This window comes from Hippichthys cyanospilos, chromosome 21 (assembly GCF_059441005.1).
Source record: "Hippichthys cyanospilos isolate Australia breed blue-spotted pipefish chromosome 21, RoL_Hcya_1.0, whole genome shotgun sequence".
Lineage (NCBI taxonomy): Eukaryota > Metazoa > Chordata > Actinopteri > Syngnathiformes > Syngnathidae > Hippichthys > Hippichthys cyanospilos.
Genome location: NC_142389.1, coordinates 4,440,001 through 4,461,417, shown reverse-complemented (window position 1 = coordinate 4,461,417; position 21,417 = coordinate 4,440,001). Strand labels below are relative to the sequence as shown.

Sequence of the window (21,417 nt, the reverse complement as noted above, 5' to 3'; positions counted from 1 at the left end):
ACGGAGCGGGTGGATATTAGCGAGGGGATGGGTGCTCCTGCAGGACCAAAAAACCTGCCGATGGAATCAAACCAACGTGGTACCTGATATTGAGACTGCATTTGAAGTTTTTTGCTGTTTTAGCGGTTTTATGCTAACGGGCAGTGGGAGCCATTTCTTTTCCTGTGCGGAGTGGCATTTCTAAGTTGTATTTTGAGATTTTTTTACTTCTACAAATTGATAACGACGAACTAATTGAGAAACCAAACGAGTGAAGTAAACATTTTTAGCACGCTAACTCGTATGAAAAAACTTGCAAATGGGTTCAAAAATACAGTACATGCAAATACCTTCGAATATACCCGCACCGTGCGAGCATTTTTTCTCAAACATAAGAAATGTACAAAGTTGTATTTATAAGTTTGATTTAACACACACACACACATATATATATATATATATATATATATATATATATATATATATATATATATATATATATTTTGCAATTGCAAAGACGTATATCTGAAGGTACTTGCAAATATATAATAATAAATATAACAAATACTGAAAACATCATTTTTCACAGTAAAGTAATGCCGTTAAATATTGCCCTGCACATGTGCATACCTCATGGCATTAGAGGAAAAATATGAGCATAAAAATAAATGCATAAGTTACGAGTTAACGACGTTTACTTCATTTCCAAATGGGTAAAACGTTGGCGGATACTAAAATCACATTTTTTACCACCATATGTGCAAGTCAAGATGGCGTCATGAGAAAAGTGATGCAGTATTTGTATTTGATTGTATTGGTACATACTTTCAAACAAGTCTGTCAAAAATATTTACTCCACATTGGCAGCTCCACGTTTTTGTCGGAAAATGTGTAAAGATTATAAAAGTGCGTCAAACCTGGTGCTGCTCCAAATTAGGAACGTTTGGCATCCAGGTTTGTACTGTACCGAGTAACACATTTTTTTGCTTTTTCAAAGCATTGTACTCCCTTTCCCCGTCTCTCCCTTACCTCCTAATTTATTTGATCCAGGCGCTGTGTGCAAAATGCTAACTCAGAAGAGAGGAAAAAGAAGGCCTTCCAGCGAGAGACATCAATAGCTTCCTTTTTAATTCGGAGAACTTTCTCTTCCACCCTCTTTCTTGGTTCTCGCTTCGTTTTTTTTTTTTTTCTCTCCCTTGCCGCTAATAAAGCCAAATTGGCATGAAAGCTAGCGACCTCTTCCCCTCGAAGGATTTTTCTTTGGCACGAGGGAAAAAAGAAACTGCATTTAAACAAAGCTATTTACCTTAAATCTTTTTATTCAACGGCTAGCGCCACGTTTTTTCGTTTCATCCGCTTTCTTTCCGCTCCAGCACATCTAATAACGGAGCCTTTGTTTTTGCTTTTTTTTTTGTTCCAACCGTTTTTCTTCATATTTTTCTCCAATCTCAAATTGAGTGTCATTTTTTGAAACTCGCTTCATATTTAATGCGTCTGTCACTTTACCTGAGTGCAACGCTGACAGCTTCTTTTGAATGCGCTCAGACAGACCTTTGCAGTTTTTGAACTTCAACTATACACCTTTACCTCCCGTCGCTGTCGTAACTTTTTTTTTTTTTTCAAGCAAACTTCAAGCAGACCACTTTAGAACTCCCAACAGGGCAGGAGAGATGAACGCGCCTGTCACTTACTTGCCTCCCCCTTCACCTGTTATATTCGAGAATTTTTACTGTATGCTATAAACACTTTCAACGATTTGGAGTTATTCGTAAAAAAAAGCCCTTGATCCATGGCTTATTTGCATTTCCTTTGTTCTCACGGGTCTTCGGTCTTTCGGCTTTTCTGACCCTCTGTTTTGAGATCAAAAGCGTGACTCGAGAGGTGAAAAGTTTGAGAAGTAATCCCGGCGTCTGCTGCCACCTGTTGCAAAGTTTCTCGGTGGTGATTAATGCAGCGACTGCCTCTGGTGTTTGTGTGAAAGGGTGTTTGAATTTCCTCTCTGTGTATGTGTGAGTCTGTCACATCCCTGTGGGAGTATTTACACATTTTGTTTGAGCCTGTGATTATTTCTGACTTGCTAGCTCTGTTGTACGCAGAGGAACGGAGGCGCTAATATAATTGGCAATTAAATTAAGGAAGCTAGCTTTTCACACAACCCCTGGTGAGTTTGTAAGGGGTCTCCCAAAGTTTTGCGCACGCTTAGACTCTTCAAAATTTTACAGATGGTATTCACATGACGTCACAGAAACTTTCCACTAATATTTGTGATAGCAACGATACTCACATAAGCGAGATTAGAAAAATAAGGACCCGGAAAGAAAGGATGAATTAAAAAGACGTCCAACCAAGAAAGTAGATCAAAATGATTTCTGACCGTTTTGTTGAAAGTCGGCATTACGTTATTGTGAGATTTTAAAAACATATTTTAGCATGATGTGATGGTGATGTATGTGATCCGCTCTGGCTATATATAGTCCAGTTTCAAGTAAATGACAAAAATAAAATCAATTTTGAAATTTCACCTCCTTAACTCATTCAGTGTCATGGATGAGAAGTCTCATCTTTTTAGATAGTAAAAAGAATAATAAATAATAAAATCCTATACATTTTGCCTAATGCTTAACTAATATAAGCCAATTGATCACTGTAGTGCCAACTGTGACCACTGGTTGGCAGTGTTTCCACACTTGCAACACAGCTATTACCTTCATCAAATCTAACTGAAGAATGGAAGTCGATCTTTCATATGGCAGCATCCATTTTTGCAAACACATAGCACACAATATTCAGGTTTCCTTTTCCAATAATGCTTGCCTCTGAAAGAGTTAAAATATGTATTTTCCTCTCCCAGCGGCCAAAAAGTTTAACCCTTGTGTGGTATTTGGTCCATTTTTGCATCATTTTCTTCCACATCGTTCACAGCCGTATTTCAGCCAAAGGTTGGCACACTGCTGCTAGAGTGATAACTAAGTGGTTGTGCCACGTTGAACTTTGACATGTTTTCAAATTCTGGGTGAAAATGCAGCTCCCTAGTTCCTACTTTCAATGCTTTGCATTTGATGTAAAATGTGCAGCAAAATACTGCACAAGGGTAAAAGCTTCTTACAATAAATGTCAGCGATGTTACTCATATCTCATAGCTAGCACGTTTTTAGCTTACCAGTAGCTAACATATATAAGGGAACTCACAAACTGAAAATATCGATTGAATCTTTTCTTCTAATGTCACTTAAAAATTGATTTATATAAATGCACATAGCAACCAATAGAATCCACAAGAACATGTCTGTTATCAACGAGAGAGACTATAGACAAAGAACACAAAATTAGTCAATGTGTCTTTTTTTATTAATACTTTTAATACGTTTTTTTAAAACCTTTGTTAATATGGAATTTGCCTTCAAGATTGTTGCTTGTTTCCCCCACGTTAGGGACCTTTTTTTGTTGATCTTCGAGACAAAAAAACTGCTGCCCCGGCTGCTCCATGCAATCAAAACCAGCAGGTCCCGTTTGCCATAACCTGAGCATATTTGGATAAGAGATAAAACGTGTTTAAACGGCTTTTACATTTTCAATCGACATACCGTAATTCATCGGTATTGAACTCCATACCTTGAGGGCTGAGATCCTTCATGTTTTCCGGTCTTCTCTCCCTAACACACCTGATACAAAACGATTAGCTTATAGGCAAACCTTTCAGGAGCTTGAAAACGTTGCTAATCATTTCAATCTTTGCGAGAAGGTTCGAAAATCTGCGGGATACAGGATGTAGTTTGGCATAATATGAACCTACGGCAGTACGTAGTTGGGCAGGACATAAGCGTGTCCATGTTTTGGCTCGAACCCACTGACTTCCCCTAACCCTTGATAACATCTCGACTCTTGATAAAATCCAAATCGGCGGCCATCTTTTTTCCAAGAGCAAACTACTCCCCGTTAGAACCAAAACGAAAGTATCTTAATGAAAGCATAATGAAATTTCTGTTGCGTATAGATTTAGTTTCAGCCCGGATTGCGGACTTTGTCATTCTTCTCACGTACTCCAGCGGCAAATGACTTGGCTCGCATTAGTATGTGAAACACTCACCTCAACTTTCTCCTCAGCCCATTAGGAGAAGCCCAACGGGAGTGAGGTTTGTTTAGCCCTGCTCCAATGGGAGGGGATGTTGTTTGAAGGCCTGCCATTTCAATCAGGATTGTTGTTGCTACGTTGTTGTCTACGGGGAACCCGTCCCGTGTTTTCCAGCGTGTCTTGTAATTGGATTAGATTTGACGTTCCGGATTTTTTCCTTACGCCGTGCTTCAAGGGCTCGACGTGGAGGAAAGGCTGCGAGAAAGGTACGGCGAAGTTTGCGCGGAGATTAGCGTTTTGGGAAAAGTGGGCAAAGTCAATTAGTATCTTTAAGTATTTGTCGATTCCAATTAGCAGAATCTTAATCTTGGGGATTGAATGTATTATGTAGAAAATATGAGCGATTTCACCTTGTGTTCCTGTGAGACATCAAACAGGGAGTCCAAACAAGGAAGGGGGGCCATAGCTTGGACTGAAGAGTATATACTGTATGTGGGCATCGATTCTAATACAGACTCCCTCTCCAGGGACTGTGTGCTCAGGCCATTTGTTTGACGGGAAAAGTGAAGAGAAAGCCTATTAGCACGGTGCCTTCAAGGACTGATGGGAGACAGCTAAAGTGACTGGGGCCATGTCTATTGAGACCAAGCCCTTCAAAGACCCCTTTCCTGCCGCTTGAATGTTTTTGCTATTTAAGAAACACATCGGTATACCGCAGTCTAACCATAGATGATTGCTATTTCGGTCTAAGATAATCTAAGATATCAAAAGCTCATATTTTATTAAGCCTAGTTACGTAGGAAAAATTTGTTTCAATCAATAACTCTAAACTGTATTAAAAATCAACAGGAGTCGTTTATGGTATTTAGGTCACGGCTGTCCTTTTCAGCCGAATCATAAAGGTGTTTGTACCGCTGAACTTACATAAATTCCAGTATATACGCGGAAAATCTGTTTCGCGTAGACTCCTCGCGGAGGGGCATGGTTGCCGAAATAAGGTTATTTGACGCGGGAAATTCCTGGACGCGTCAAGCTTACACCAAGCTTAACACTTTTATTTATGTTTCCGTCTCTCTCTCTCATATATATATATATATATATATATATATATAAATATATATATATATATATATATATATATATATATATATATATATATATATATATATATATATATATATATAAATCAACATTAGTCGTTTATGGTATTTAGGTCACGGCTGTCCTTTTCAGGTGAATCATCAAGGTGTTTGTGTCGGAGAACTTCCATAAATCCCGGAAGATTTGCGTTTTCTATCTTTACGTCTCTCTCTCTCATACACACACACACGCACACACACACACACACACACACACACATATATATATATATATATATAAAACACGTCTTTTACTTTGTGTTTTTTACTTTTCAAGAATCCTCATCTTACTGCAGTGGCAGCCACGTTTTGCACTTCAATCTGTGCGTCACTTTAATAATATATTTTCCATGTTCTTCTAAATTATTCAGTCTTTTTATGTGGGTACTCCATCTTAATATCCTTTTAAATCACATTATTTTCTGCCAAAACACTATCTGGGTTTTCGCTTAGCTTTCCAAAAAACGTTACGCTTGGCAGTCTTGTCACGCAAGCTCATCTCCTTCAAAGACAGTAGCAAGCTGACATTAGCTGTTCGGATTACGACGTACAATATATATTGTATATAAGCGTCATTAACTGGCTGGAGATGGCTTTGCGCCGCATCCATTTTTAATGGCACACTTGTGCTGATCAGTGCCTGCAGCGTTTTAAACAACCACAATCGGTCAAGCAACTAATAAAAACGCCAAAGTGCTCATTTTTGAATGTGCAGCTTCAGCCTGGAGATAAGGCAGTCCCGTCTTTTTTTTTTTTTTTTTTTTTCTTCTCATATACCAAATTTGGATACTTGCATCAAAGGCCGTGAGCTCATCAGGTCCATTCGTTGCTTTTTTTTACTCGCCAAGTAAACGTTAGCGAAAGAAGCCAGACTGAGATCTTTGACTCCAGCATCCACTGGCTTTTTATTGCATTTGTGAAAGGTGGATCTTTTTTTTTTTTTTTTTCTTGAAGAGTACACCTTTCTTTTCCTAAGCACCGGAATCGGCTGTTGACGCAATTATGTCTTCAGAAAATCATCACGAGGCGCATTATAACCTTTTTTTGCCGTCTTTGACTAAAATTGCGTGAAATTCACGTCATAGCCACCTACGCTCAAATTCTCACGTTCTATTTCCTGTTTCTTTTTTTTCCATTCGCATACAGCTCTGTTATTCGGATTTTTACTTTATTTTATTCTTTGACTTCACTCCACAAAATACAAAGCTGGGTTTTTGGTTTATGAGATCTGCACCCCCGGTGAAATGAGTAATAATAATTAGGTGGCGTGATTGATAATGTGTGAATGTGCTTTGCCCTTACCTGTTGTGAACTTTTTTTTCCAAAGTATGCCATTAGTGTTTAGATTGATTTTATGACTGGCATCCATTAGGTGTTATTTATTTTCCGCTATAAAAATCAACCGTTGAACAATAGCGGTAATCCATCACAACTTGACCGGTTTTCTTGAGGTCCACTTTGTGGAACTTTCAAAATGGCACGCTGCGGAAAACTGTCACTCGATGATAGAATTCAAATTTTAACAGGGTCCTTGAATAGCTGTTTGGTTTTTTTCATGGTCCGAATATTTTTTTTCATGAGCTCAATATACAAAATAGTTAATCAATCTAATACGTTTGAGTTTACTCCTGGAATACAAACCTGTGAGTTTCGAAATTTTTTCTTTTTTTAATCACTACAATACAAAATAACCAAGAATAACTAGTTCATAAACTTCAACACTTATGTGGTATTTTGTCCAATTATGGGACCATTACATTAACAGCATCTTACATAAAAGATAGCATTGAAAGAAGACACTAGGGAGCTGAAATTTCACCCCGATGGTGACATATATCAAAGTTTATCAGGGGGTTGACTGCTTAGTTATCACACTAGTTAGAGTTTGTGTTTCATTTGGTTGATTCATTTAGTTTTTTGGATTTAATCAATCTAATACGTTTGAGTTTACTCCTGGAAAACAAACCTGTGAGTTTTGAAATTTTTTCTTTTTTTAATCACTACAATACAAAATAATCAAGAATAACTAGTTCATAAACTTCAACACGTATGTGGTATTTTGTCCAATTATGGGGTCATTAGATTAACAGCATCTTACATAAAAGATAGCATTGAAAGAAGACACTAGGGAGCTGAAATTTCACCCGTATGGTGACAACATGTCAAAGTTTATCATGACTACTTAGTAATCACACTACTTAGTTTGCCATCTTTTGTCTTAAATACTGTGAGAATGATATGGAAGAAAATAACCGGTAGGAAGAGTAAATGAGAAAAAATATCGTAATAGACTTTAATGCAAAATAATTGTATCTAAGATTAATCAATAGCCGCCTATCCTCACAAGGTTCACTGGCTGGCTGGTACCTATCCCAGCAGTAGGCGAGGAACACCCTGAACTGGTCGCCAGCCGATTGCAGGGCACGCAGAGACGAACAATCATTCATGCACCCAATCACATCTAAGGACAGTTTAGCATGTCCAATTCACCTGCATGTTTTTGGAGTTTGGAAGGAATCCGGAGAGAACCCACGCAGGCTTGGAGACAACATGCAAACTCCACAACGGAAGAAAAGTGTATTGTTCCTGTCACAGCATTAAAAACCTTTCAATTAGATTTAACGATACCCGCAGAAACTCTGGTATAATCTCACACCCACATTTTCTTGTCATACCCCCATTTGAGAACCCTTGCTGGAACTGAGAGACAGTCTTTTTTAAAATTCGAATTTAACACTCACACACTCCTGTTTAACTTGGACGAAACGAAGCACACTTTTTGGGCCGACTTCTCGCTGAACTCGGCTCTGCTTCATGGAGTCCCCTGAGATGCCGCGGGTTCAGCTCCAGTCATCACATTATGTGCCGTAGGATTTCGACGGGATCCATAAAACAAGCAAGTAATATTGTGCAGTCATGCTTGGTTTTTTTTTGTTTTGTTTTTTTTGTTTCCCCGTGAAGCAAATTGAATACTTGGCATTAGGCCTGAATCCTCATGAGATTTGACCGCGCAAAAGTAGCAGACTATTTTAAACGAACGTTGGTTCAGTTAAGGATTTTTCCAAACAAAATATGCCCTAGAAAAAGTCTTCTTTTTCATTTTTTCTGGCTGTCTTTTAAAACCGAATCCGACGAGCAATCTAACATACGGCAGGGCTCTTGGAATTTCAGTTACTTATATACAACTTGTTGATTTGTGTCCACTGTAGTGGTAGTATGTTTTTGGCTTTTTACCCAACTAAGTCCTAGCGTACTCATCGGGGGACATCTTTGCAATAACGTCTCATGTGTTTGTGTGGTAGGGAATTAATTAGTTTTGCTGCTCCGACGAGACATAACGCACACAAGAGAATCCACCGTCGTGGACGTTTGTCTTTGGTCTTTTTGTTTAATTTGAGCAACCTACTGCTAACCCTGCTTACTTGAGGACATACTGGCATTTCCAATGATGTCTTTTGTCTGCAGATATAGAAATAATATTTGCTGTTTTGCTGAGACATTATGGACACAACCGGGGGACACAAATGATTAAATCGAGGGACACAAATGAATATGCTAGGTCTGAGTTGGACGTTGTAAGGAATACAAGACATACACTTAGGGCTGGAGGGACCATTTTGCAACAGGGCATGCGCCTGATGGGCCGGCTTCTTTTTGGGCCTGGTACTGTTTTGTAATTTCCCTCTTGTTTGATAATATCTATTTTACTATAAACAGCAAATTCAATAAACCAAGATCAGAGCTCCATTAAGTCGTGTTTTTTTTTGATGAACTGCTCAAAGGCATGTTTACACACACACACAGGTGCGTATGACTCCAGAGATTCTGATGTCACCATCTGTTTATCCACCCCCGACAAGAAATACAAACTGAGTCCCAAGCAATGCCGAGTCATTATTTTTTTTTTCTCTCATTTATTTTTAGGCATGTTTTTTTTTTTTTTCCACATCCATTTTTTTTTCTGTCTCAGTGCATCCATCGTGCGTAGTGAAGCATGGGGGAAAAAAAATATCCCGCTGAAAGACGGGTCTGGATAAAGATGAGCTATACATGGTTCAACCCAAGAGAGAAGGCTGAAAGGAGACGTGCTGGGGATTTATTTATTTATTTATTTTAAACCTCAAGGCTGCTGTCAAATTTTCAGAGAAAAGGTGAACCCTGCAAAAAGAAACAAGAAAATGTGGAGGTGAACGCCATTAAAGTTTAGAAACTGGAGACTTTACTTCAACTTTTGCAGTCAAGGTGTAGATGCAAGAAGGATCCAACATCGTCCTGAGCTCCAGCGTCCACTGTTGTGTCCATTTTGTCTCAGTGAGACAGTTGTGTTCATTGCATCCCACCCAAACATATGATACATCACTGATCAGGCCAGGATGCCCTCGACTGAGGACACTAGGACTTAGCTTGCTAATTCCAATGAGTCAAAAGATTTAGACCAAAAACTAATGTCCACTAGAGGGACACAAATGAACAGACTGCATTTTAGGGTATACAGTATGTTGCATATAAGCTATATATATATATATATATATATATATATATATATATATATATATATATATATATATATATATATATATATCATTAGTCGTTTATGGTACTTAGGTCACGCTGTCCTTTTCAGGTGTTTGTGCTGGCGAACTTCCATAAATCCCAAAAGATTCATGTTTTTTATGTTTACGTCCCTCTCTCTCTCTCTTTCTCTCTCTCTCTCTCAATATATATATATATATATATATATATATCTTTAACCTTCTTTAGCCTTCAAGGTCTCACTGCCGTTTTTTTCGCTGACATTACAGATCTTAACAGGTTTGAGGCGTGCACGCGTGTGCACGTGTGTTTATCGATTCAATATGTGACCCACCTAAAGCGTGTATATAATTCGCACAAGCTGTTAATGAGCCCCACAGCGGAAACGCAGATTGCGCGTCTCACGATCTCACTTCCTTGCTGCATCTATACTTCTACTCTATGGGTGTTCCAAGTCAATTTTCTAGGGGCTCAAGCACCTTTTTTTTTTTTTTTTTTTAATTCAGGCTACCTATCGGCTCCATACCAATACTTGGTACTGATATTTAGTCATTAAAATGCACTGTTGGCTTTCACAGCTTGGCTAACTCTTTTCCAGTGGTTTTGTTTTGTGTTTGTTATTTTTCAGCCAAGTGCTATCGATGTATGTTTTATTAATACATTGAATTACAATTGTAGTAGAAGAACTGGATGAATTTTATTCACCAACTCTAGAAACTAAATCATCACCTGTTTTCTCTCTGGCTCATCTGTTGGAAAATTGCAGCTGTGATGACATTGCCTAGGTATAAAATGTCTCCCAAGCATTCACTATGAGCCGATTATAAAATTTCGTTCCATGCTCCAGTTAATTTGCTCTTAATTTGAAAAGAAGAACATATTGTTCACGTGCGTCTTGATTTTGTTGCAATGACATTTCACGTGGCAAAAACAAAGCCTTTTAAGCCCCCCCCCACACACACACACACACACACATACACACACACACAAACACACTATTTGTGCGTGTACCAATGTCTTTTTGAACATGCACAGCGAATGGGCGCATGTAGTACAGATGATTGCATCCTGAAGGAGACTTCTAATAAGAATCGGAATCCAACTGTTATTTCCTTGGATGGCGCTCCGCCCCTCCCATCCCTGTTTGGCTGTTTGCCTCCCATAAATATTGAACAACACAAGAACATACCTGCAGCGTCAGCTCTCCCCTTCCCTCGCTTTCCTCTTGATCATCACTCCTAAAAACAAGAGGAGGAAATAGAGAGTACCGGTAGATAATGAAATAAATACCCTGCCTGGCAACACTTCAAAGGGGAATCAAAAAAAAAAAAAAAGAAGCCACGTGTTCCACTGCAGCTGGAGAGGGGGACATGTTTCAGCAAGAATAACAATCTGGAGATGACACATAAATTATATTTTTGATTACTTCCAAGCTGGATAGACAAACTCACGAAAAAAAGGTCTAAAAATGACTCCTACTAAAGGAATAAATTACATATGTAATCGATTATTTGCCCTGGGAAAATATAATTGAGAATCACTGCTTTAACCAAACATTTGGGGCGGGGTGGAATTTAATACGCATCTGGGATTAAATGTATGGACATTACAAAAATAAAAACGTAAAAATGCGTCTTTGGGATTGAATGAGTTAAAATGCCTTTCCTGGAAATTTTGGATGTAGCTTTTTACTTGCTTATTAGCGAAAACATAAGTCATCCCATCTTCTTAACGACATCGAAGCTGTTGCCATACCTTATCTCACATTACCTCTCATGTCATGTTTTTATTATTCATACCTTCATGTAATAGGCCCAGGCAGGCGGACGCAGGATGTGTTCATTTAATATATACTCTCAAGTACCCCCCCCCCCCCCCACCCCCCACCCCCTCATTTAAAGCCTGAGCACACTCTGTGACCCCCATCTTCATCCACCTGAGACATCAGACCAACTCACATGCATACCTGTCCACTATTTAATACATATATGGTGAGGGGGAAAAAAAAAACATATTTGATGGATGTGTTTTTCCCCGTTTGGATAGTACACATGCGTGTACACTGACAAATGTATGCAGTCAGACATGCACGACCTGTCAAACTGTCAGAAAAGCTCACACGATCCCCGCACAGCTCCCATTATTTTACCTTACCTGCAGTTTGCAATGAAATAAAGCAAAGAAAAAGCCGCAAATATCACGTACCACCCACCCCAATACAAAAAAGTGATGTAAAATTTTAAGTTTTACAGGGATCTAATTAAATACCAAGACAAAAACAGTATTGGAAAAAAAGTTTCAAATTGAGAATCAATCAACTGGAACATGAAGCTACTTTCTGTTAAATTGTGTAATGGTGGAAAAATATTGTGTGATTTAAGGCATTAAATTACAAAAAAGTTGGATCACATTTTTACGATATTTTAGGGATCTAATTTAATAACTTTTAATGCCAAGACAAAAACAGTGTTAAAGTTTCAAATTGAGAATCAGTCAACTGGAACATGAAGCATCTTTCTGTTAAGTTGTGTAACGGTGCAAAAAAATACTGTAATTTGAGGCATTAAATTGCAAAAAAGTTACATAAAATGTCAACGGTTTTTTAGGGATCTAATCCTTTTTAATGCCAAGACAAAAACAGTATTTAAAAAAAAAAAGTTTCAAATTGAGAATCAACTGGAACATGAAGAAACTTTCTGTTAAATTGTGTAACGGTGGGAAAAAAAGGGTAATTTAAGGCATTCAATTACAAAAAAAAATTACATAAAATTAAGTTTTACAGGGATCTAATTTAATACCTTTTAATGCCAAGACAATTTTTAAAACAGTATTCAAAAAAACTTTCAAATTGAGAATCAATCAACTGGAACATGAAGCAACTTCCTGTTAAATTGTGTAAAAATTAAATATATATGGCTTTTATCTACTTAGACAGTGCACTATCAATGCACTATCAAAAGCGGCCAGAGATGGCGCCAAAAACAAGTCACAAATCTGTAACTGTTAAAAGATGAACTAAATCGGTTCCAAAAGACCCACATTATTTCACGGACCCCTTGCTCTCGGGGCACGGACCCCCGGGGTTCCGCATACCCCACTTTGATAACCACCATTTTTTTTTTGCCCCATCAGCCACCTCTGCATGACATTGAATGTAAAAAAAAAAAAAAATTGCGTTTGCTGTACTAAAGAGGCAGTCCGCTTTAAGCTAATCTGCCGTTAAGTACGTCCGCCGCAACGTGCTAGCAGACAACCCCATTTAGATTTATGCTAATATTCCCAAGCTTGCGCACGCCACTGCGCACGCATGCATGAAATTATAACGAAGGGTCATCCGGCTTCACTTTTTAGTCCGGTGGGATGTGACTGCGCGCACATGTTTGTCACATTCGATCGCCATCAAACACTCAACATATGCTGACCTTTAGTTTTTTGCCCCCCAACAAGACAAAGTTAAGGGTGTGAAGATGCCCCAGTCACTTTGGTGGCGTTTGGAAGGCCAAACCTGACACATGCTTCTGCATCTGCGACATTATGTTCCGCTAAAACTGTTTATCGTCACATTTACGGCAAAGGCCACCAGACACACACACACACACACATATATATATATATATATATATATATATAATATATATCCTAATACGGTGGCTCTCAAACTTTGAAAATAAGGGTATGCAGCATTGTGCAAGGGAGTCATTATTCCACATTTGAACAAAAAAGCGACTTCATGTTCTAGTTTGTTAGTTCTCAATTTGAAACTTTTTTTTTTTTTTTTTACTGTTTTTGTCTTGGCATTAAAAGGTATTACATTAGATCCCTGTAGCTTATTTGTATGAAGTATTTTTTAAGTATTTATTGACTTAGTAATCAGTTAATTTAGTCCTTAACTCTTTCAGTGCCATGGATGATCATTTTCATCTTTAAAAATAGTCATACACTTTTTTTTATGGAGGGTAGCTGCCACCCTTGACTAATGCTTGCCTAATATAAGACAATTGAGCACTGTAGTGACAACAGTGACCATTGGATGGCAGTGTTTCCACTCTTACAACAGACCTATTATCTACATCGATTCTAACTGAAGAATGAAAGTCAATCTTTCATAGGGCAGCACTCATAAAATGCGAAATTTATTGGACCCCTAGAGGTTTCCTTTTCCGATAACACTTGGCGCTAATTACTTCACGTAGTACGAGCCTTTTAAGAACCTCTTGGAGAAAAATGGAAAAAAAAAAAAAACGTAAATAAATATCCGGGCTTAAAAAGTAAAATGTCCTTGGATCGAATGATTTGAATGAATGAAAAACGAATAAGGGCCAAACTGAAAAAATAAACAAAACAATAGAAATTATTCAGCATGTTAATTTATTTGAGGTTCATATTCCTCATTCTGTTTCAAATCCCCACAAAAGTATAACATTCTGAATAACAACCTAAAAGATAAAAAAAAAAAATAACACTCCACGCCGTTCATTCTCAGGGACAAAAAGAAATTGTTTGCGGTCCTTAACCAGAAAATATTCCAATACTTTTCAATTTACAACAAAAATACAACTTGTCATCCTATTTTCTTTTCAGTGTGGCCCTGATCCTCTTTTATAAATACAAACCAATCATCATCACGCCCAAGTATGCCCAACCCGTACCTTGATTTTTTTACCTCACCGGTTTTCAGCAAAAGACAAAAAATTACACAAGTCATATCGTCACGTCAGTGCGTTAAACGATGAAAACGGCGCCATAAGGAAACGAGCGCAACAGAAAGAAGGATATTCTTTATTTTGCCCTCCTTGGAGATAACATTAATGTCAAGGTGGAAGAGGGGAAGAAGACATCCAAGCTAATGAATATTTATTGTGCCCACAGTAAAGTGCTAGTTTAGAGTGAAGTGGGACAGAATGGAGCTGAAGACAGCACTTTAGGGCCTGTTCTTGCATGTATGAATATTCATTGTTCATTGTCCCAAAAACAATTTGCTTAACGCTTTTGACTTCTTTTCATCCGTAAAATGTGAGTTGGGTTTACCTATGCATGGCTAGGCATTTAATGTTAACTTGACTCCTGATAGGTCTGTGACAAGAAACAGTCTTCGTTTTAATTAGACATATATATATATATATATATATATATATATATATATATATATATATATATATATATATATATTAGTGCTCTTGTTTGTCTGCATCCCTGCGTCCTAGACGCATACTTTCAAATCATTTTTTAACACTAAAATATTATACATCCTCGATTTATTATGATTCAGCAAAACTAGCCCATTTTTTGACAACTTTGTCAGCCATGTTTGTTTTGGTCTTTACAGGTCTACATGTTTCGTTTTTACCCTGGGATCTCGTTGCGGTGAGATTTTCGTCTGCAAGGTCTCCTTTGGCCGGTAGCTTCATAAACTCAGCATTTTTTATTCCTTTTGTATTCAGTCAATATTAAATATTGCTGAGTTGGCGGTATTATTAGATCGGGGTCACATGACTGAGATGGCTGTATTCATTAAACAGTGGTTTGAAAAGTCGTTTAAAATTCAACAAACGACGCCTATATTTTACTGTCAATTGCTAAACATTTAGCCTCTCTCTCTCTCTATCTTTCTCTCTCTCTCTCACTAACACACACACACACACACACACACACACACACACACACACACACACACACACATCTGGGTTTCACCTGATGCGAGAGCCTCAAATAACAAATGAATGTTCAACACACTTTCATCAGTACACTGTGTTGTAATTTCATTGGTCAGATGAGACGAGACCGGGTTTATGTATTGTCTGCTTGGAGCACTACACTACAAATTCATATATATATGATGGAATAATTGTATATATGTGTATATGTTATCATATAAAAACACTTTGCTCGCACACCTCTTAACCTACTCACTCACACACACACGAACACACACATATACACATGCACACACACTCACGCTACAGACATAAACAACTCCTTATATGGTATTATTTTGAAACTTTTTACCGCCTTCTTTGTAATCTTTGGAATAAGACGAGGAGGAGACCCCCAGAGCACCGGAAGAACCTGGTGCTCTCCCTCTTTTGCAAAAGATCGTGTTTGACTCAGAGTTTTGGCTTTTCTCCAGTCTCTCATTATTGATAACTGTATATATTCATATATATATATATATATATATATATATATATATATGCATATATATGTATTTATATTCTTCTAAAGGCAGTATGATATTCGTCTGACAATGGGGAATGTTCATTATTGTGATTGTAAGGAGTTCACGGACATATTGACAATGGAACGTGTGTCCCTGGCTTTAAAGAATATACAGGAGACCAAGTCACATGTATCCTAAAGTCAAAACATACGTCAAACCTCATCTCATAATAGATAGGTTTGTCCTTGCACTCAATTCATAGCAAATGGCCTTCTAGCAGTCCTTGGTACAAATAAGCATTTTATTTGTGAAATATGCCTGTAGTAAAACACAAATGGTGTATTACCCACGAGAAATCAAAATATATTCTGAGAGGTCTTTAATGGATCATTTACACACATGCATATAAAGTAAAAAAGTGTCTTTTTTTCCTTTGGTATTCTGCGCAGTACTGGCGATAAAAGTATCTCGTGCTGGAAGGGTGAAATTGTTTTTACAAAGACCTTTCACTGAACTCAAGTTATCACAGTACTACTATGTGTCCATGAACATGACATAATTGCTGAATCATTCATAGTGCGGCAGAGTGCCGACAACCTGAAAGAGACTATTTACTGCCTTCAGCTCGGCAATTGGTGCGTTTCTGTCACTTCACTGGTGACTGTGGCTATCCGACCCCCTGCGGGGTCATCTCCTGACATGTTAAAATGCACATAGTTCTTAGCCTTCTTATCCAGGCCCGCTGGGCTATATGTTCACCGCTGGAATGCTTTAATGCATTTGCATAAATTCAGTTAAGTACCGCGCTGCTGTGTTTTATTAACATCTGCCGTAGGCAAGTGGGGTACTTTGTCTGAAGGCGCGGTTGTGCCTCACTCGGAGGAAAGAACGGAGTTGCCGTTTATGCTTTATATGGAAGTTTATTGATGATACAAAACATTCCTCTGGAGACAACAAAAAAGCTTTGTGTTTGCGATATCTGCTGTGCTTTCCATTTGAAACTTTGTGGGGTGTTTTGGTGGTTTGGGCGTCATTTTCTTCCACATCGTTCTCGCAGGATATTAGCAAATGGATGGCACACTGGTTGTGAGAAAATTTTGCGATCGTGCCAACTTTGACAGTTTATCAACATCTAGGTGAAATTTCAGCTCCTTGGTGTCATTTTTCAATGTTTGCCCTTTGATGATGAATGCCTTTGTAAAGATCAAAGGATTGGATAAAATACCGCACAAGGGTTAAATACAACACATAAATACTGAAGATGTTTGTAAAGTTTTAGGCTGATTATGGAACATAGAATATTTTTTTCGAAACTATCATACTTTCCCATGGTGCGGCAGTAACAAAACCTTTTGTCTCCTCAAACTTACATTAAATAAAAAAAGATACAACTTCTTCACCAAATTTATTACGGATAATGATATTTTTTTTTAATGACCATAAATATTTATATGCAGTATTTAGAGTTTTGTACATGAATCTTAAATGTCCTTCTAAAAGCTTTTATGGAACAAAAAACTAAGCCAAACCTTGTTCAAAATGTACAAACATGTACACAAAATACTTATTACGTTATTCATCAAACTGAATTACAAAAGCTATTAATTCCAGCAGTGCTAAATCATATGATGAAGATGAGGACTAATATTAGCGAGCATGTTATCCACCGTCGTTGGGTCAACAAACAATAATTTTGACACACATTATCATACGTCAACATTCTTACCAAGAAAGTACAATTTACAGACAGTCGTGGGCCAGATTTCACAGAGACAAAACAACGTACGCGTCACAACCACATCATCCTTCTCACTACAAAATGTAATGTCAAGAGCAGCCCGAGGCGGCGCCAGAAAACAAAGCTCAAGCCAAACGAAGCACAAATGAATGAACTGTTAAACCAACTTCCAAATCCTTATTTCCGATGCGGCCCATGATCTACGGACAGGTATCGTTTGGTTCCCACTAGTCCAGAGAACTAAACATGTCTGCTCACCAAATGTAATACCTCCCATTGTTTGTGCCAAGAGAGTTTTGCCCAAGCGTCTAAGCGCACTTTGTCTTTTTTGTCCCTCCTCCAGGACGAATGTCATAGGATGAACACTGCTGGTGGGGTGTATCTGTCTGTGCTGTCCTCTGTCCTGGCTGCGCTCGGGGCCCTGGTCGCCGCGTCCGCCCTCGCTGTGGCTCCCCTGTCCGCTTTGGCCGGTGTCGCCCATGGAGCTGCCGATGTCATCCCCGGCGCCGGGGTAGCGGGACCCCCCTCGCCCATCTCCACGCCGTGCTCCAGCTTGGTCGCCGGGGTGCTCTATGGCTCTTTCTCCCTAAGGGAGCTTTTCCCCTCCAGGGCTCCAGGCTGCTCCTGGTCCCTGGAAAACCCCGACCCCACCAAATACTCCCTCTATCTCCGCTTCAACCGCCACCCTTCCATCTGCCGGATGCACTCGCCCATGCTGCTCTCCCTCGATCACCATCTGGCCAATCAAAGTTGCCCGCTTCACTTCGAGGCGGCCTCGGCTCGGGATCAGGAAATCATCGATCTTTGCGGAAGCCAATCCAACTCGGATTCTCTATACACCTTCCTGCAGTTTGATAAGAACTTTGTCCAACTATGTCTAAGCAGACATCCGGCCGCGGACCAACCTCAGGTATCCAAGGATTTACTGGAGATGAGGCTGGTGGAGGTGCTGCTCATCAACAACGAGAACTCCAGCCAGTTCACCTGCGGCGTGCTCTGCCGATGGTTTGAGGAATGCTTACGAACGGGTGACCACAAAGAAGAGGACGTCCCCACCCGGGACGGTTGCGGATTGACCCAAACGGGTTGCATTTGTCCCAATCACAACATAATGCCGCCGTCTATCCCGCTGGTACCCGAGACGCCGCACGGTTTCAGCAACGGCTCAATGGTTCCGGACGACTGCTGCGTCACTGAGATGCATTCCAACGAGGCCATCGCCATTGCGCCCAGAGACGTTCGGCAAGGTAGGATGATGCCATTTTCTACATTCGAGACTTTTACTGTCATTGCGTGGCAATGAAATTCTTATTCCCTGAGCAGAATTACGTTCCACACAATAGACATAATAATAAAGTAGGCAATAAAAAACAAACAAACAAAACAACTAAAAACAGTAATAGGGCAATAAGAACAGTTATAAGGAAGCACTAATAAAGGAATATAATCACGTTCTGAACATTTTATGTCATAGATGGAGTGGAAGAAACTATATACACATATACAATACAATACAATATACAATACAATACAATATACTTCAATAATATTACGCTCCTTTTTCACAATTACGTACCCTCTTTGACTGCCATCTACGATTTTTGGAGCATGCATATAACCCTACAACTTGTTTCAAATCAATGCATTTCCAAAAAAGAATGACTTCGAAAACAATCCAGTTTTGAGTTATTTCATTCATTTATGAAACAATACTTTAAAAATTGCTGGAGTCAAAAAGAGACTGGGCTAATGTACAAATAAAATTGGGCCATTTTCTAAAAAGGAACTTGTTTTTTTTTGTGAGTGTATATATATATATATATATATATATATATATATATATATATATATACATAAATAAATAAATAAATATATTATATATATATATATATATATATTTTTTTTTTTTTTCTTTATTATGATTTTTTTTTTGGTCTGGCAAACCTGTGCAAACACATTACCAATTAGTATATTTCCGTTTATGTCCAAACGTAATGTAAATCCATTCCAATTTATTTCCAAACGCATAATATGTAAATTACAGAATATTTTCAAACAAATATTAGTAAGAATGAGCAAGTACTGGTACTAACTATCAGTTTTGGGACCTTATTTCAAGGTATGGAGCAGTTTTACAATCATGAACTAGAAATGACAACTTAGAAGAATAAAAAAAACATTAATTTCATGAAGAATCCATGAGGAAAAACTACTAATATTATTGCTATTTTTTTCGGAGGGGGTTATTTTGTGCATCAAAAATACTTGTGTATCACTGACTACTGAATAGTTGAGTACTAATACTGGTTCGATTATATTTTTATATTTATATATATCTTATAGTATTTGACATTATGGTTGTGCGGAACTACCAAAATGGAGTACATTTTTTATTTGGAAGTAAAAAAAACGTGTAGCTTGAGAGGAAATACAGCACAACAGACGTTTGTAGTTTTTCATTGCAAAAATACTTATAGTATTTGACATATTATGGTTGTGCGGAACTACCAAAATGGAGTACATTTTTTATTTATAATTTATATATATATATATATATATATATATATATATATATATATATATATATATATATATATATATAAAATGTACTCCATTTTGGTAGTTCCGCACAACCATAATATGGGTATTATTATAAGTATTTTTGCGATGAAAAACTCCAAACGTCGGTTGTGCCGTATTTCCTCTCAAGCTGAACATTTTACTTTTTTTTTTTTTACTTCCAAATCCAGCGTTTGAATTTTGAATGATGACCTTTAATTAAGATAATCAGCTCAAAGTGGACCCTGCAAGCCCCTCATCAGTAAGATTTGCTAATCAGGAGCTCAGCCTTCTGATGTATATTTTACCCCCTCCCCCATCCTTCCCCCGTGGCCCAGGAAGTGTTGTTCTGAGCACATTGCTCCACGTATTATGCGTGTGCACGAATGTTTACACGTGCGCGACAGCGTGTGCCAAAGCCATTTTTGCAACGTTAGGACAAGATGATATTTGACAAGCGTGCGCATACACACGGTCGTTCATACATCAGTGCATCAAACAAGAGGAGCGCTGTCTCTTTATAAACATAACGCGAGGGGATTTACATGCATGTGCGCGTCTGTGTTTGCGCACGTTTGCGCCTTTGTTTTCGCAGTAGCCAAAATATACTCTAGCCCGACACAAATGAACAATGGCTTTCATTTATTTTGTTAACAGCTTCAAGCGTTATTTCGCCACGGGCGGAAAAGAGTTGCCGTGAAGATGGGATGGTAATTACTCGTGATGTATAGGAGAAAACACATGAATCACTTGTTATTACATTGTTACAAACCTTGAGGTTTTTTTTTTTTTCTTGCTGAGAGGGAGGTAAATTTCGGTTTTCAGTCCGAAGGATGCTGGGTTTTTTGTCAAAAAATGCTGCAGGAAAATGGAGGGCGTTTAGAAGGAGAAAATGATGTAAAACCAGCCTCATGCATGGTCATTTTGGAGGAAAAAAAAAATCAAAATGATATCTCTACCTTGTGATAATGATGCTAAAATCATGCCAAAATAATCAGCCATATGCTGGGTTATTTTGACATTTTACTTTATAGTTGTAAATGAGAAACACAGCTGGCATTATTGGTTGCAAATAAATCCCTACTATAATATTGTTGGCCTAAAGTCACAATTAATAAATACATTAAAATAAATATGTAAATAAAAGGAATGTGCAACATAATTCAAGATAGTAAAAACACACAATGAAATTCTTATTCTGTTCACTTCCCTGAGCAGACTACACTCCATAATCAAGCAA

General features: G+C 38.2%; 1 protein-coding gene across 25 annotated transcripts in view; it reads left to right on the top strand.

Annotated features, from left to right (window-relative positions):
• The window catches only part of adgrb2 (adhesion G protein-coupled receptor B2), a 172,435-nt gene that overhangs the window by 30,655 nt on the left and 120,363 nt on the right, over positions 1–21,417 (top strand). For all 25 annotated transcript variants that reach the window (XR_015864052.1, XR_015864051.1, XR_015864055.1 and 22 more), the window contains exon 2: positions 17,962–18,865. Coding sequence is in view for 20 of the 25 variants with exons in the window: in XM_088405499.1 (XP_088261625.1) it covers positions 17,977–18,865 (889 nt within the window). In the remaining 5 variants the exon portion in view is untranslated. The remainder of the gene's footprint in view (positions 1–17,961; positions 18,866–21,417) is intronic.